This window comes from Ptychodera flava, chromosome 4, assembly GCF_041260155.1.
Source record: "Ptychodera flava strain L36383 chromosome 4, AS_Pfla_20210202, whole genome shotgun sequence".
In the NCBI taxonomy this organism is placed as follows: Eukaryota; Metazoa; Hemichordata; class Enteropneusta; family Ptychoderidae; genus Ptychodera; species Ptychodera flava.
The window spans coordinates 347,636-363,550 of record NC_091931.1 but is presented as its reverse complement, the minus strand read 5'-3'; the positions used below and the strand labels follow the sequence as shown (position 1 = coordinate 363,550).

The 15,915-nt window shown below is 38.5% G+C and overlaps 1 protein-coding gene across 3 annotated transcripts in view; it reads left to right on the top strand.

Moving 5' to 3' along the window:
* LOC139130331 (E3 ubiquitin-protein ligase MYCBP2-like) overlaps window positions 1-15,915 on the top strand; it is a 688,708-nt gene that overhangs the window by 428,725 nt on the left and 244,068 nt on the right. For all 3 annotated transcript variants that reach the window (XM_070696083.1, XM_070696082.1, XM_070696081.1), the window contains exons 34-37: window positions 5,423-5,601; window positions 6,406-6,548; window positions 10,646-10,746; window positions 10,953-11,180. In XM_070696083.1, the coding sequence (XP_070552184.1) occupies window positions 5,423-5,601; window positions 6,406-6,548; window positions 10,646-10,746; window positions 10,953-11,180 (651 nt within the window). The remainder of the gene's footprint in view (window positions 1-5,422; window positions 5,602-6,405; window positions 6,549-10,645; window positions 10,747-10,952; window positions 11,181-15,915) is intronic.

Here is a 15,915-nt window from a genome sequence, read left to right as displayed (position 1 = left end):
TTCAAATATACATATTTGTCCATAACTCAGTAACCACAAGTGCTACCACCCTTCATATATGGTATGATGGGACAGCTTATGACGCCACATATTGTACCTCATTAATTGTGCACATATCTAATTTTGAGCGAGCCAATAGAGCTAGAGGTCTGATTTTGGTATATAGGGATAACTTAGCAAAACAAATTTTTTGACAAAATGTCACGTGACCTCGGTGACCTTTGACCTCAAATATACATATTTGTCCATAACTCAGTAACCACAAGTGCTACAGCCTTCATGTATGGTATGATGGGACACCTTATGACGCCACATATTGTACCTCATTAATTATGTGCATATCTAATTTTGAGCGAGCCAATAGAGCTAGAGGTCTGATTTTTGGTATATAGGGATAACTTAGCAATACAATTTTTTTGACAAAATGTCACGTGACCTCGGTGACCTTTGACCTCAAATATACATATTTGTCCATAACTCAGTAACCACAAGTGCTACAGCCTTCATGTATGGTAAGATGGGACAGCTTATGACGCCACATATTGTACCTCATTAATTATGCGCATATCTAATTTTGAGCGAGCCAATAGAGCTAGAGGTCTGATTTTTGGTATATAGGGATAACTTAGCAATACAATTTTTTTGACAAAATGTCATGTGACCTCGGTGACCTTTGACCTCAAATATACATATTTGTCCATAACTCAGTAACCACAAGTGCTACACCCTTCATATTTGGTATGATTGGACACCTTATGACACCACATACTGTACCTCAATAATTATGCACATATCTCATTCTGAGCAAGCCAATAGAGCTGGATGTCTGATTTTTGGTATATAGGGATAACTATAGGAGAGAAATTTTTTTGACCAATGTCATGTGACCTCGATGACCTTTTACCTAAAATATATGTTTATGTCAATAAATAAGTAACCACAAGTGCTATGTCCTTTGTATTTAGTAGGATGGGAGACCTTATGACAACACATGCTTACGTCATTAATTATGTACACATCTAATTCTGGGCAAGCGAATAGAGCTAGAGATCTGATTTTTGGCATATAGGGATTAATTAGCAATATAATTTTTTTTTCAAAATGTCATGTGACCTCGATGACCTTTGACCTTGATTATACATATATATGCATATCTCAGTAACCACAAGTTCTATACCCTCCAATTTTGATAGGGTATTAGACCTTAAGATGTCACATCTTGTACCTCATTAATAATGCGCATATGTATTTCTTGGCTGGCCAATACTGCTAGAGGTCTGGTCTTTTTTCCCGATTTAGAACCATAACTTAGACATGCCTCATGTGTTTCAAATTGGGAACAACGACATAGACCTATGTGCCCATAGATCTCAACATATACACTCCAGTGATACTTCTTAATGACCACATTTTCCTGCCCCATCAAGACTAATACTCCTATTACAAGTGGGGACTATGTCATTGTAAATGACTTGTTGAGTTAATGGTTGTATCACAGTATTCGATATATCTAATTCTGTATTTTTCCATTTTATATTCTGAATAATTACATTAAACATATTTCACTGTCTCCAGTACATTTCATTTAAAGTATTTTCACTTCATGCACTTTATCCCTTTCACACATGTTCAAATATCTGACCAGAGAACAAACACTAAATAGTCCAGGATGGGAGCTACAGTGTCATTGACGCTATTTTTCCATTTTTGGTCAAAAAATGTGTTTCTCAAAAGGTACTGGTCTAACAGCTGTGAAATTTGATATACAGGTTCCTATAGATGAACTAAATTTGATCTTTTAAAAATATGATGAACTCTGCAATTTTTATTTTTGGGGGCAATTGTTGCCATTTTCGGTCAGAAAATTTTATTCTCAAAAAACTTCTCATCAGATAGCTTTGGTTGACATGTTCTTAGGGATGATCCGACGTGATATATTCAAAGTATGATGAAATCTTCAATTGTGTATTTTTGCAGCTATTTTAGCCACTGCATTGAGTTATCAAAGATTTCCACCTTCTTCATCAACATGTGTCAAAAATAGTTATTCTGTACATAAACACAGCGGAGCTATATTGGCTGCTAGGTCGCTTGTTATTTAATATGTTTGTGGAATAGTGGAAAGAAATTCTGTGATATTGCCGCACACACAACAAAATATCTTGATCAATGAATTTTATTTTATAACTTTACAGAATTCGTTTTATGATTGTATAAATATCTTAGTAAAAGAATAAATTACCTTGCCAGAATGCCCAGTGTGATTGCCTTCTATCCAAGCCATCTCGCACATTTGCTTCACGTAAAGACAGAAGAACTGGGAGAAGAACTTGTTTACACCTTGGCAAGGGTCGTCGATAGTATGGTCTTGTCGGCGGTATCCTCGCGAAGTACTTTTTATAAGTTGAACTACATATTGTGGAAATGATGCACTCCGTAGTAGTGGCTGCTCTTATCGGGCAGTTTGCCCGAGTAAAATCCACTTTGGTTGTTTTTACATGGCCGTCCATGGACCTCTAGGAAGTCTCTGGGGTCATCAGATCAGACAAGTTGACAACCATCTTGACCAGTCGAAAACACAAAAATGGCATTGAAAGCCTGATGCATTCACGAGGCAATCACATGAATCTACAGATTGAATTCCTTCTTGCTAGACAATAGCCAATACGACAGAGTAAGGCAAGCCATTTTATTTAACCAATGAGACTAAAACAGTTTCCTTCTACACACTGCATTATACCACTCTGTAGCCCTAATTCAAATGCAGATTTGCAGTTGACCAGAGCCCTTGTCCTACTTGTCTGGGATAGGTCATTCTCCCAAGCTCACATGTCAGGTGCCTAATGACCTCTGTGAAGCTTTTGACGTAATGGGTCGCCCCATTCCATTGTGGGTGTTCAAATCAAAAGTCGACGATTTATGGACAGTAATTTTCAAATTTTAGAGAAGATTGGCCTGTTTTTCTTGGTATGAATTGTTAATCGCACCTCGTAGGTGAGCTGTTACAGTTGTAAACACCACACTTATGGTCAGGAACTTGTAACATCACTCGGCCTTCGGCCTCGTGATGTTTACAAGTTGCTGACCATAAGTGTGGTGTTTACAACTGTAACAGCACACCTACTCGTGTGATTAACTATACTAATTTAATGACCCCTTCAGTTTGTCACAACTTCCTGCCCAAATGTTTGGCATTTGTAGTACCTGCAGAATGTAACCATTAAGGTGACCATAAGAGTCAAATTCAAGTAAAATGTCCAGATATGAAGCAGAAGAGGCTGTTTCTGTAGTTTCTTTAATCTCCAATTCTGGAGGATAAATCATAGCGAGATATTTACTGAATTCAGAGTTATTCATTGAAATAACATCGTCTATGTATCTATATGTTTGGTTGAAAGTTCTAGCTACAGAGACCTTTTTCTGTTTGATTAGGTTCTGGATAAATTCTGCCTCGTATGAGAACAGAAATAAGTCGGCAAGTAAGGGAGCACAGTTAGTGCCCATAGGAATTCCTATACACTGTTGGAAAATGTGTCCTCCAAATTCTACAAATATGTTGTCAATGAGGAAATCAAGCATACTGATAATGTCTTTCTCGGTATAAAACACTTTAGCGTTAGTAACATTTTTAACAAAATATGTAGAATTATACCCTAATACTACATATTTGTAACGGCGTGAACTGTTTTTGTAGAAAAATGCTTGTTTGATGATGTTTTTCATGTGTTCTTTCAATTTATCATGTGGTATTGTGGTATACAATGTAGAAAAATCGAAAGTTTTAATAGATGTTATTTTTGAAACAGATCTTGATTTGAAATTTTCTAAGAGTTCCTTCGAATTTTTTAATATCCACATTTGATTTCTACCACTCCGAGAAAAGACAACATCACTGTACAGTATGCTTGAAGTCCCCGTTTAACAGGACAAAGAACAGAAGTCAGTATCTTCGATAACTCTGTTGTTGAACATTTTGAAGATCCTGCGGTAAACCTAGCTTTGTAAGGTGTTTTGTGGAGCTTTGGTATCCAGTATAAGCTAGGCAACTTATTATGGTCATCCTTTGTTGTAATATTAAAATTATCCACGAATGACTTATGGTTTGCCAAAATTTCAGATTTGTTGAACATTGATTGTCTATAAGTGGAGTTGGTGGAGGTCTTAGTTACACCAAATTCGTCTATAAGACATTCAAAATAATACTTCTTACAGACAAATACAATGTTATTGGCAGCTTTATCAGCAGGAACGACAACATATTTGTCATGGATATCATTCAAACACTTAACAGCATCAGGATCTTTAAATACAGAATAGGGTCTTCTGCAAACATGTGATTTTAGTCGACCAATACGGCCACGCACTATTTTCCTCACAGATTTGACCCATTCTGACAGTGTGTCCAGCTCTACATCCTCCCTTTTAGCCCATTTCCTGGCATATTCTTCAACAGAGTCCATAATGATCTTAAAATTATGGTTCCAGTTGATCCTGTGAGGTTCTCTGAACTTGGGTCCACAAGATAATACCTTACGAAGGTGGTGATGTTCAACCAAGTTCAGATCACCAGTGATGACATAGCCAACTTGAGTATATTTGAAGGGAGATGTAGAGCAGTCACAGGATGCTGGTGTTTGAAGAAATTCATCAATTTTTAAGTGCCGCAATGCCTTATTGTAATTGAATATTTTATTGGAGATTGTCTTGGTGTACTGATATGACAGAATAGGTACAGACTGGTTCTTACATGACTTTGTTTGTTACTGTCTATTTACTGTCTGTTCTATGCTGTTTTGTGTCTATGTTTATTACTATTGTTGTACGAATTCTGACCTAGTGTCATTGGAATATTGATTGGTATGATTGTGATTATTTCATGGTTATTAAATGGTAATTTTCAAATTATAACGGTTACTGAAATATCTAAAGGTGCTTATACTAGACATTACTAAACATTTGTTTAGATGCTTCACATAATTGTTAATGTTGAGCAAAAAAGTTATTAGAAAAGTAACCTTCCTCGGTACAAATCAAACATAATTGTTGGCAATTTATTGTGCTGTGGACCCTCTTTCTGTACCTCCATACTTGACGAGGTGGTGGCTTTGAATGGAACAATGCACATATTGACGGGCTATGAGGTAGAGCCTGAACATGTACTTCCCCATTGGCTTGAGTCACACTAAGCAATTCTCTAATATAGTCTCAAGAAATAGATGAGTTTTGTGAGACTCCTAGTGACAGGCGAAAGGTGTGTAAGACACCATACTGTTGTCATCAGTCAACATATTTTCTTTCATATGACAATCAAGTACATGTACTCTTTTTTGCCATAAGAGGGGAAGTTGCCTAGTTTCCAGTTTTTTTCACCCTTTGCCGTATGTACCTTAGAGCAAAATATCACTGTTTTTTATATTTACAGGAGGGTATAAAGTATGCTGTCCGTCTTCGCAACCATGGCAACAGAACTTCTAATGGAGATGTTGGTTTATCTCAGGTCAAAGGGTCAGATGGAGTGACATATACTTTCAGTTCTTGTTCATTAAGTAGCAATGGTACAACTCATACAAGAGGACAAATTCCTACTATTCTCTATTATTCGTAAGTGTACTTCAGACATTATAGTGGCATTGAATCTAATGTGCTACTTTATTTGCTAATTTAATCGTACCGTCTTGAGAGAAAACTTGAATGCTCATAAAAAACTTCATCAATTTTAATATATTTCTCTTGATAAGTATAAAAATATGCCGTATAAAAATATGCCATACAAAAATCAGAAATCTAACAAGATCTAAAAAAGTTTGTAGCAAATAGGAAATCACAGTAAGAAGACAGTGTGTCTTTAATTATGTGGAGGCAACATAACAAATTGACACTAGTCATATCAGGTCAATTAAAGGTTTCATAACAATCTCACAAAGAACAAGATTTCTTAAAATACTGTGTCTAATGCCCAAAAGATTTTGCTAGAATACACTGCCCATGAAATATTGGACTTAGAGTCAATATCCACATATTGTGTTATTTTTCATGGTAATGCCTGTTAAGTGCATTCAGGGCAAGAATCTGTAAGTGACAACTCTTATAGGAGGTTTAAACATCCCCCCCTCCCTTCACAGAAAGTGATAATACACAGTAAAATAAGTAGGCATCACTTCTATCTCTTACCCATATTATTCATCTGTCAGCCATTTCCTCTAGCATCCCTGAACTGGTTACACTTTATGTTTACGGAAAACACCATGCTATGACTGTTATTATCTTCCATTAAATAACTGTATATCTTTACATGTTAACAGCTATATTATGATGATCAGTTAATGATCAATTCCTTCATTTATTGGATGTATGTTAATTTCCATTGTATGTCATCATACTTGTACTGCTTATATCAATCTGCAGTGTTCCGAGGGAAGGAGACACTGTAACTCCTGCTAACAGCCAGGCAGCTGCAGAGATGCAATCCAGAAACAGCGCCATTACTATTAGCAGTGCTATAATTAGAGCAGCAACTGAACTTTTAGAAAAAACACACTCCTGTCAAGGTTAGTCTTGAATGTGAACAAAAAGTTGAGTGTAAATTACTGAATACATGTATCTTATCTGAATGCCACCAGATTTTTGCCCTTAGAAATTTTGTTCATTGTCACTTCAAGCCTAAATGGGTGAAGTAATCTATACATTGTCACTTCAAGCCGAAATGGGTGAAGTAATCTATACATGCTTTGATGATTTTTTCTTGTAACATCAGTATGTGAGCATAGAGTTGTGATAATTCCTCTAACCACACAGAATTATATGCAGAGCTTTGTTATTCATAAAGATGCATAGAGCTTCTATGATTTGACATTGTTGAAACAACTGTCAGTAACTTACTTCCTTGACACTTTTCTCTTGGTACTAACACTCCGTCAACCTCTCGTCATTCTAATCGGTCATATCATAAACCAGGTATGTAAGGGTGCCGGAAATCGACAAGTGCGGGGCCAAAGTGAGGGCTAGCACAATCAAAGTGCGAGCGAATGTGAGGGCTTGAAGTGAGGGCTCTCACAATCGAAGTGCGAGCAAATGTGAGGGCTTGAAGTGAGGGCTCTCACAATCAAAGTGAGAGCGTATTTGAGGGTTGAGACTTGCGAAAATCAGTACTAAATTCACCTTGATCGAATGAAGACTTGTGATCAAAGTCACTGCTAAAAGCGCGATACGATCTCCACTTAAGTGTAAACGGCGCAGCCCTGCGTATGAGCATGCATGGAGCTACATTTTGTACAGCATCGATCAAAGCTTCACGATATGAGCGAATGGCTATTAAAGTACATGACGTCCCTGGCGGAAAAAATTGTCAAACACCGTAAAAATATGAATGAGGCATTTTGTAATCTTTACATCGTTGAGTTTCTTGAAGAATATAATGTCTGGCTGATTTTAAAAATCGGCGACTGACTGATCGGGCAGGGATCGCACATTCAAAGTGCTTGTCAAAGTGAAATCAAACGCTATATGTGCGACAGGCAGAAATATTAAAACATCAGTCATCGCCATGATTAGGTTATACACTGTCAGGACTGAAAAACACTTTCTTGTAAAGCTTTTGAACTTGAGACAAGTCCATTGGGCGATTATCGTTATTGATATTAATGCCATGACAATGACACACGACTGATCACGTCGTTCAAAATCTCAAGTGTCTCTCAACACTCATGAAGGCGCGACTTTGCACAATTTTTAAATAACGGGTATTTACAATCTAGTATCGAAGTTTGACATATCGACAATTTTGGGACTATAGAATCGATACTAGAATCGAATGAACTGCGGTTGTCCCATGGGAAGCCGCGTCTGTGTAACCGCCGATATTCACCCGCGTTTTGGGGGACTGTAATGTCGATACTACACGATACCAGAATAAATTGCTTGGTGCAATGGCACGCCCGGTCTGTTAAATCGACGATATTTACCCGATATTTATCGGCGATTTGGGGATTCTAATATCGATATTAGACGATACTTGAATGACTTGCCCTGTGCCTCGGCACGCCGGATCTGTGAAATCTCCGATATTTACCCTTTATTTTCGGCGATTTGGGGACTCTAATCATTGTCGGGAATGGAAATCCGACAGAAATAATGCAAAACAGATAGTATATTTTCTGTTTATCATCCAGGGTTCTGTACACATACTAATGACGATTTCACAGCGTCAGTTTATCTATTAGTTTATTTGTTAGTTAAATGAAGCCATAACATGCAAATCTGACCTTTCCGTTGTTTTTTATTTTATGTCGACTTTGACATTTAACTTTGGTCGTAGACCCTCGAGAAAAACTGTGATCTTCATCGTTACCAGAACATTCGCCATGACTGGTATCAAAAAACCCTCAAAATTCTCTGTGTCATTACTCGGAACGTGCCATGCAAGAGCAAAGTGTACGTATTCAGAACGTCAGTTTGATCGTTAATGAGATTCAGTGTTAAGTACGAAGTATTGTTGTGGGGGACCGCTTAGCAAATAAACTTAATATATTCCAAGATAGATCGCACAAAAAACAAAAAAACAAAAAAAAAAAAACAGCAGTTGCCTGTCCCGTTTTTCTCGAGGGTCTATGCTTTTGTGTATATATAGAAGTAGAACCACGGAATAAAATGTGTGTTGTAGCAGAATTACAGAACACATCGTGTCTGCTTGTCTGTTCATCACTCACACCAAGACGAATTTCCCTTCGCCACAAATATCGATACTAAACGATACTAGAATGACTTGCCCTGTGCCTTACAGTTCTGGCCAAAGCCGACTTCCAAGGACTGACTCTAGCTTCGATACTAGAGGATACTAGATTTTGTCAAATCGCAAGTAGATATCCGATATATATCGGAGACAGTGTGCGAAATTAACGTCGGTCCGACAGTCCGAGACCGACAGATTTCTTGTCGGGCCGAAAGTTTTTAGCAACATGTCGGTCCTTATGACCGACTGAAATTTTGAATAAATGCTGAAAATTTCTCCGTCAAGACATGTAGGCTTAACAGATGCAGATGATGACTGACTCTGAATCATTGATTCAGACTTGAATGTCATGCACCTATCGATGTTTTCCACCGTGGGAGTGCGGGGCAACATGGGATGTTGATCGCACTTCGAGTCCTGGTAGTTGGGAATTCGATCTCTATGGTACGCCAGACCGGAGGGTGGGGGTGGGGGTTGACAATGTCGCAACATAGTAATATTTTGTCTTGCGACTTTTTGCATTTACGAAGAGTCTAATTCCTCCGATCGACGCGCATAGCACGGGGCAGCTGATTACATTCAGATCATATATAAGGATGAATTATATCCGTGCAGGCAGATTCTAGCGATGGAATGGATTGAGTTTGGTTCAACAATGTGATACAATATTATAATAATACTCGTCTAGTGAGTGTAACCCTGGTAATGTTGGCATCTGTGTCAAATGACAACAACACCCAGTATCACTTCACTAGTTCCACACTTTAAGTGTTTGGAATTTACATGTACACAAATAAATGTACATAATACAGCCCTTCATTTTATCAAACTGACTCCGTTTTCTTTGCTTTGATTTTCCATTGAAGCGTTCAAAATATAAACGGTTCTTAAAAGAGTTTAAGACAAAAACCTACTACGAGAACAGTGCTGTTGACTAATCATGTTTGGTTTTGAACATGGAGGTATTTTTACTTCTATGGTTTTGAAGTACGCTCGATACAATGACTAGATGTTACACGACAGCCCAATTGTGCTACCTGCAATCGACAGTCAAGTTCACGTTTCGCTGCGTTTGTTTGTGGACCGCTAGAACATCTTGCTTGCTCGTTGGTCTTTAACCAAAGTTCACAAGGCCGACTGTTACCACATATATCGACGTGATAATAAGTGTACATTTTGTAAAACAGAGCTGCCTTATCATAACAGTTTTGTCGAGTTGCACGATCCGTCGTGTATACTCTCTGAGGCCGAGAGTAGGGCTTCAAATTGTTTCGATGTATACCGTTTTACCACAGGCATGCTAAACTCACCGTCATCCTTGGCTGTAGGCCTAAATATCGCAAAAATTACGTCTTTTAAAATTTTACGGTATCATTAACTGATCGTGTCGATGGTTTTCAGCAGTATCGAGTGTTTGTCAATTTTTTCAGAGTCATTTTAATAACTTTAAGCTTTCAAAGGGCAATGAGACCCAGCAATCGCTCAGGCAAAATGTTTCGATCAGAAAACATGCATTCATTTCCGCGAGTGGTGACGTGTGCCATTCATGTTGTCTGCGACTGTGTTCTGGAGATAGCAAATTTTTATTCAACGTTGAAAACGACTTTGACTCTCATTTTTCGTATGTCTGAGCCCGACTTTGATCGGTTCAAGGCGCCCCTCACTTCAAGCCCTTACATTCGCTCGCACTTCGATTGTGAGAGCCCTCACTTCAAGCCCTCACATTTGCTCGCACTTCGATTGTGAGAGCCCTCACTTCAAGCCCTCACATTTGCTCGCACTTCGATTGTGAGAGCCCTCACTTCAAGCCCTCACATTCGCTCGCACTTTGATTGTGCTGGCCCTCACTTTGGCCCCGCACTTGTCGATTTCCGGCACCCTTACATACCTCCATAAACATGTGTTATTTCTCCTCAGATGTGGATATTTTTGAATTGTTGGGATCAGCTCACATCTTCACATCACTGTTACCCTTCATACTAGCAAGTATCGGCCCTGTTGCATCAACTGACCCCAGGGTAAGCTACTTTCTATTATGTGATTTCGCTAGACGCACGATTGTTTGCTGAAGTTTTAAATCTCAAGTGATTTGATGTAGAATACCTGTCAAAAACTCTAAGGAGAAAATGGACTTTCTCCAAGACATGTATTTTTGAAGACTTAAAAAGCTAAATGAACAAAAATTCAAAAGAAAGATAATTTTTCTTTTAATATTCGAATTCAGAGCGCTGTTCAAGTGCTGGCACTTATTGAAGATATCCTACCACATGTGGCAGCAGTAAATCTACATGGAGCAGCACAACCTGGCAGCCCTGGCTCTGTTAGCAGTAGCCATCATTCAGAATGTGGTACATTAAGTCCTACTGAAGCCCATGCCATTACCACATCAACACATTACACAATAGTGGAAAGTGAACATCCCTATAAACCGGCATCTCTTGCAACTTATAAAGTAAGTATTAAATTTGATCAATATCACTTTTAGCATATATAAGAGCAGGTTTCTCACTTCTTTTGCTACACTTTTTTTACCTTCTCGTGTCTATTTATAGACAGAGAAGGTATTAGAGTTGAAGTATGCTGGTGTCAACTTCTACTTCCGTCTGTCAAGACTTCCGTCTGTCAAGATCCGTTGACGTCATGCTATTGTGATTGGTCATATCATAAACTGGTGGGGGTGTTCATGGCTCAGGTTGAGGTGTAGGAGAACGATTTTGAGCTGTGACAAAAATCAGAAGGGACTTAGCGGCATAGCCAGTGTTAAGCCTTTCTCCAAGGTTTCTTAGTTGACTACGATCTATTACAGACTACTGAGCTGACGTTAGGGGTACTCACTTTGTGTTTGCTCACTGTGTGTGGCCTAGTGTTTGGTACTGAGTTGCGTGGATATCCCCTCATGGCCTCACATGATATGGGCCTGTTGCATAATCTGCAGCTGCAGATGATCATATGCCTCTGAGTCAGAAAACGGTCATTGTGTAAGCCTGTCGGCATTTTCCTTGCATTTTTTCTAATTTAATTTTGCAAAATATCGGCGAGTACCTCAATATTTCAAGATAACTCTTTCTTCCCAATCGTTTCCTGGAGTTTCAGAGTCATATGAACGAAAATGAGTGAAAGTTTTAGACAAGAAAATCGGACGTCGACCATGTTCAATGTTTACAGTACAATCAGAAGTTTATGTGGAGGAAATAACTAACAAACACTGTTCATGATGCCCGCCCTCTAGAGGCAGACCTTCCTATATGAAGTACCACATTTGATGCTTGTGGAAAGCTTGACCACACAAAGGAGCATTTAAACTTTTAGAAAATTACAAATTGAATTAGAAGGTATTCTGAAAATGTCAAATACTGAGGAATTTGCGCAAATATTCAAAATAAACAGGTTAAGTGACTGGTCAGCTATAAAAAACAATGAAAATGTTTATGATCAAAAGTTTTTTGAGATGCGCACATTTTAACAAATACAGAAATTATTAACATTATAAATATAAGGCCAAACTATTTTTTCAGGAATGGGACAGGTTGGAAATGAGGGATGAGAAACAAAGGCACTCCTATTGCTGCATGTGGATGCAGCCACACCATTTCATTTACAGCATACTTATTCACTGTGTTTTGTTCAAGTTCTATATTGTACTGACTGTCTTACAAGGATAACATAAGCAAATCAAATCAAATTAGAAAAGGATCAATGCTGTTGTGTGGATTTTGCTGAAAATGGCTGATTTTAATATTTCGCCCTATATATTTGGTATCCGGCAAAGGTATATTTTGATTTAAAGTCAAAATTAACACTACATTGCTGACAATATATGTTACCGTTTCTGCATGAACTTTTCTTTTTTAAATTATAGTACCGGGGGTATATTAGTACTTCAAACAGATTAACAGTTATCGTGATGTCAACCCATAATTTTACTTCACAAAGTCTGTAATTCTGCCAATTTTTTTTTATTTTTCAGTCATTTTATAAATTTGCACTGCACAAGATGATTGAACAAATTGCAATGTTTGAATTTGTAAACTCAAAGAATAAAAATCCATTCGTCACAGATTAAATTATTCTTTGAAAAGAAATTTACTCTTAGACGGTCATGTATTTCAAGGAAAATATGCCTATTAAAAACAGTAATTTCTTCACTTTCAATTTTTTTTCAATACTATGACAATTATCAGCCATGAGATTTTACAAACACAAGACCAGATAAGTGTTTTTCATCATTTCCTCAGGACTCTTTGGAAAATCCATTAAAAACAGTTAAAAGTGACTTAAAATGATCACTTGGTATACATTTTATTTACAGATGCCAGGTTGTGTATTTCACATGCACTCAGGTCAGTAGGGAAGTGCGTCATTACTATTTTGGACTGTTAATTCTTATTTCTGAATTATTACCTTTTTTCCACATTGAACAATCTTTAGGCAGTTTATACAGTAGCTTAGAATTTTTTTGATTGATATATTTAATCATCTTTTTGGTTCCTTGGGTCCATATCCCACCTCATGCCCCTACATCATCAACTATTTACCAACAACTCCATGCCAAGAACCAATTACCTGACCTGGCCGCACATTAGAGAAGGTACAGCATCATTGACGGTATTTTTAGCTCCCATAGCCATATGTATATATGGCAATGGAAGCTATTCTTATAGGCTAGGGAAATGTCTGTATGTATGTATGTCTGTATGTCTGTATGTCTGTGTGTCTGTATGTCTGTATGTCTGTATGTCTGTATGTCTGTCCGTCAACATCAAAAACTCCAAAACCGCTGTACATTTCATCTTGATATTTGGTGTGTACATGGATGATGGGCTGTAGATGAGATTTTGTTCAAATGAAGTTGTCATTGCCAAAAATATGCAAATTAAGTGAAAAAATGTAAAAACAGTCAAAATTGAAAAAACTCAATAACCACTGAGCAGATTACATGAAAAATTGGCATGTAAGTACTTTGGGCTGACATGAAATGATTGTGCACATCTTGGGTCAGTATCTTGGACTTGCTATTTTTCATGAATTTTTTTGTAATTTTCTCCCATTTTTTGCTCACGTGTTCACACACGTGAGCATATGTCGCAGCGATGTCTGTCTGTCTGTCTGTCTGTCTGTCTGTGTGTCTGTCTGTCTGTCTGTCTGTCTGTCTGTCTGTCTGTCTGTCTGTCTGTTGGTCCATTTTCTCAAAAACGGCTGAACGTATTTCAGTCAAATTTGGTAGACATCTTCAGAATTCAAATGGCTAGAACTGAAAAGGTTTTGGTGGGCGTGGCTTGGATATTAATGAAGTTATGAAAGTTTTAATTTTTCTGTTACGCCGCGTATGACAAGTGAAAACAATCGACTGTTTGAGGGCGCTGTGAAATGTGCTTGTCCAGGTTGGCTACAGCTGGATAGCACTGGTTTCAACCACGGTCCCTCCGTGTTTCAACCTCGTATTGAACATTAAAAATATGATATTTTATTACTCATTCAACTCACTATTCAAGATAAAATATCGTTTAGCAAATTAGCTTTATCCTTGGTAATTGATTGTTTCCCTCGCTGTTCGATCGCCAGAAATGAGTACATACGTTCTCTACCTAGCCTCATAGCATGGAAGTGCTGATGAATGATAACTTTGGGTCAAAGGTATTGAAGTGTCCAATCAGGTTCGTGCACAGAGTCCAAGGCCATGACCTACTTCATGTACTTCTGCACTGTTTTGAATTTGCTTCGCCAAGAAACGTGTTCGTCACTGTCCATAGAAGTATGTTTGCTCTCCGTTGAGGTTGTTTGTGAAACAAATTCCGGGATAGGCCTTGGAATGCATACGATCGGCATCGCGGCAGTGCATGTAGCTAGCCCTACGAGTATGACGAGAGTGTCCGGCTTTGGCTACGCCGCCTCCCACCTCCGGTAGGCGGCGTAGCCAAAGCCGGACACTGTCGCCATACTCGTAGGGCTATGCATGTAGCGTACCATGCTTGTGTAACTGCCGAGCTCAACGTGCATTCACGGTTGATACTCGTGTACAATCATGATGTGTTCAATTCTGATGAAGATTCATAAGTCTTACTTTTGCAGTCTTTTTTCCGTACGATAATCCCGACAATACGTGTTACTGTTAGACGAGGTGGCCATTTTATGATAAGTTTCAATACTGCACAGCTACATAGCGTCACTATCGTGTGATCGAGGTACAGCGTTGTTGAACGGGATACAGAAACTCTGCAGAGGGAGAAACGATCGTTGACATGAACAGTCAATGTACTTCAGCACGTAGTCCGCAGATAGCGGATCGAGAAAATAAACGTGTCCCAGTAAATAACGGAATATTTATGTACATTAACTCGATATTAATCAAATTTCCAGCTCATCGCAAAAAATGTATTGCAAAGATTAATTTGTCACTGACAAATACTGCACTGTATGGAAAAAACAACTTCAAGTGGTATTACCCGAGACAAACACTTGTGTTGTCAATTTTGATTTCATTTCATAAACTTCATACTTCATCGAGTGTCGTGTATTTCAGCCTTTGTGAAGCCATTTTATTGATATTTTCAATTTTTGTCTTGGCTTTGTTGTGGAACATGTTGAATCGTCTCCGTGGACATGTAGGCAAAAGTGTGACGGGGTCGAAGTGACTTGGGTACCTGGGGCCGACCAAAACCAGTGTGAATTACTGGGGTCAAAGCGGACAGCGGCCGGGATGACGTGTTCCCCAAGCGAGCTACCTTCAGAAGTCTGTTTCATCGCAAAAAACGTCAACTTTTAAAACCCGTCATTTATTTACTGATGTTATTCTCAGCATCACAAACATATACGCCTCTGCTATGTATCACAGCAAATAGTTATATTTGAGCGCCCCGTAAATGGGATCCTCGTTTTTTTGCGAACCCGGAAGTGTGTCTTGCTCAATGCATTTCCTACCTACAGCGAGGGAAACTGCCCGCGTTCCCATGCTCCCATGCACCCTTTTTCAATGCCAGTGCAACGCCATCTGTGCAAAATTTGTGGTGGTATGCTCCCGTGTGATGGAAAACCTCTCTTATTCTAACAATGACGTAGTTGACTTTGGACTTCGATTTCGTAAATGTGATGTCCATGCAGTGAGTTTGGGTTGGCGCGCTTATAATGCAATCTTCGCCCGCCTGCGGTCCAATATCCCGCATTTATTAGCGATATTTATCTGTTTTGAC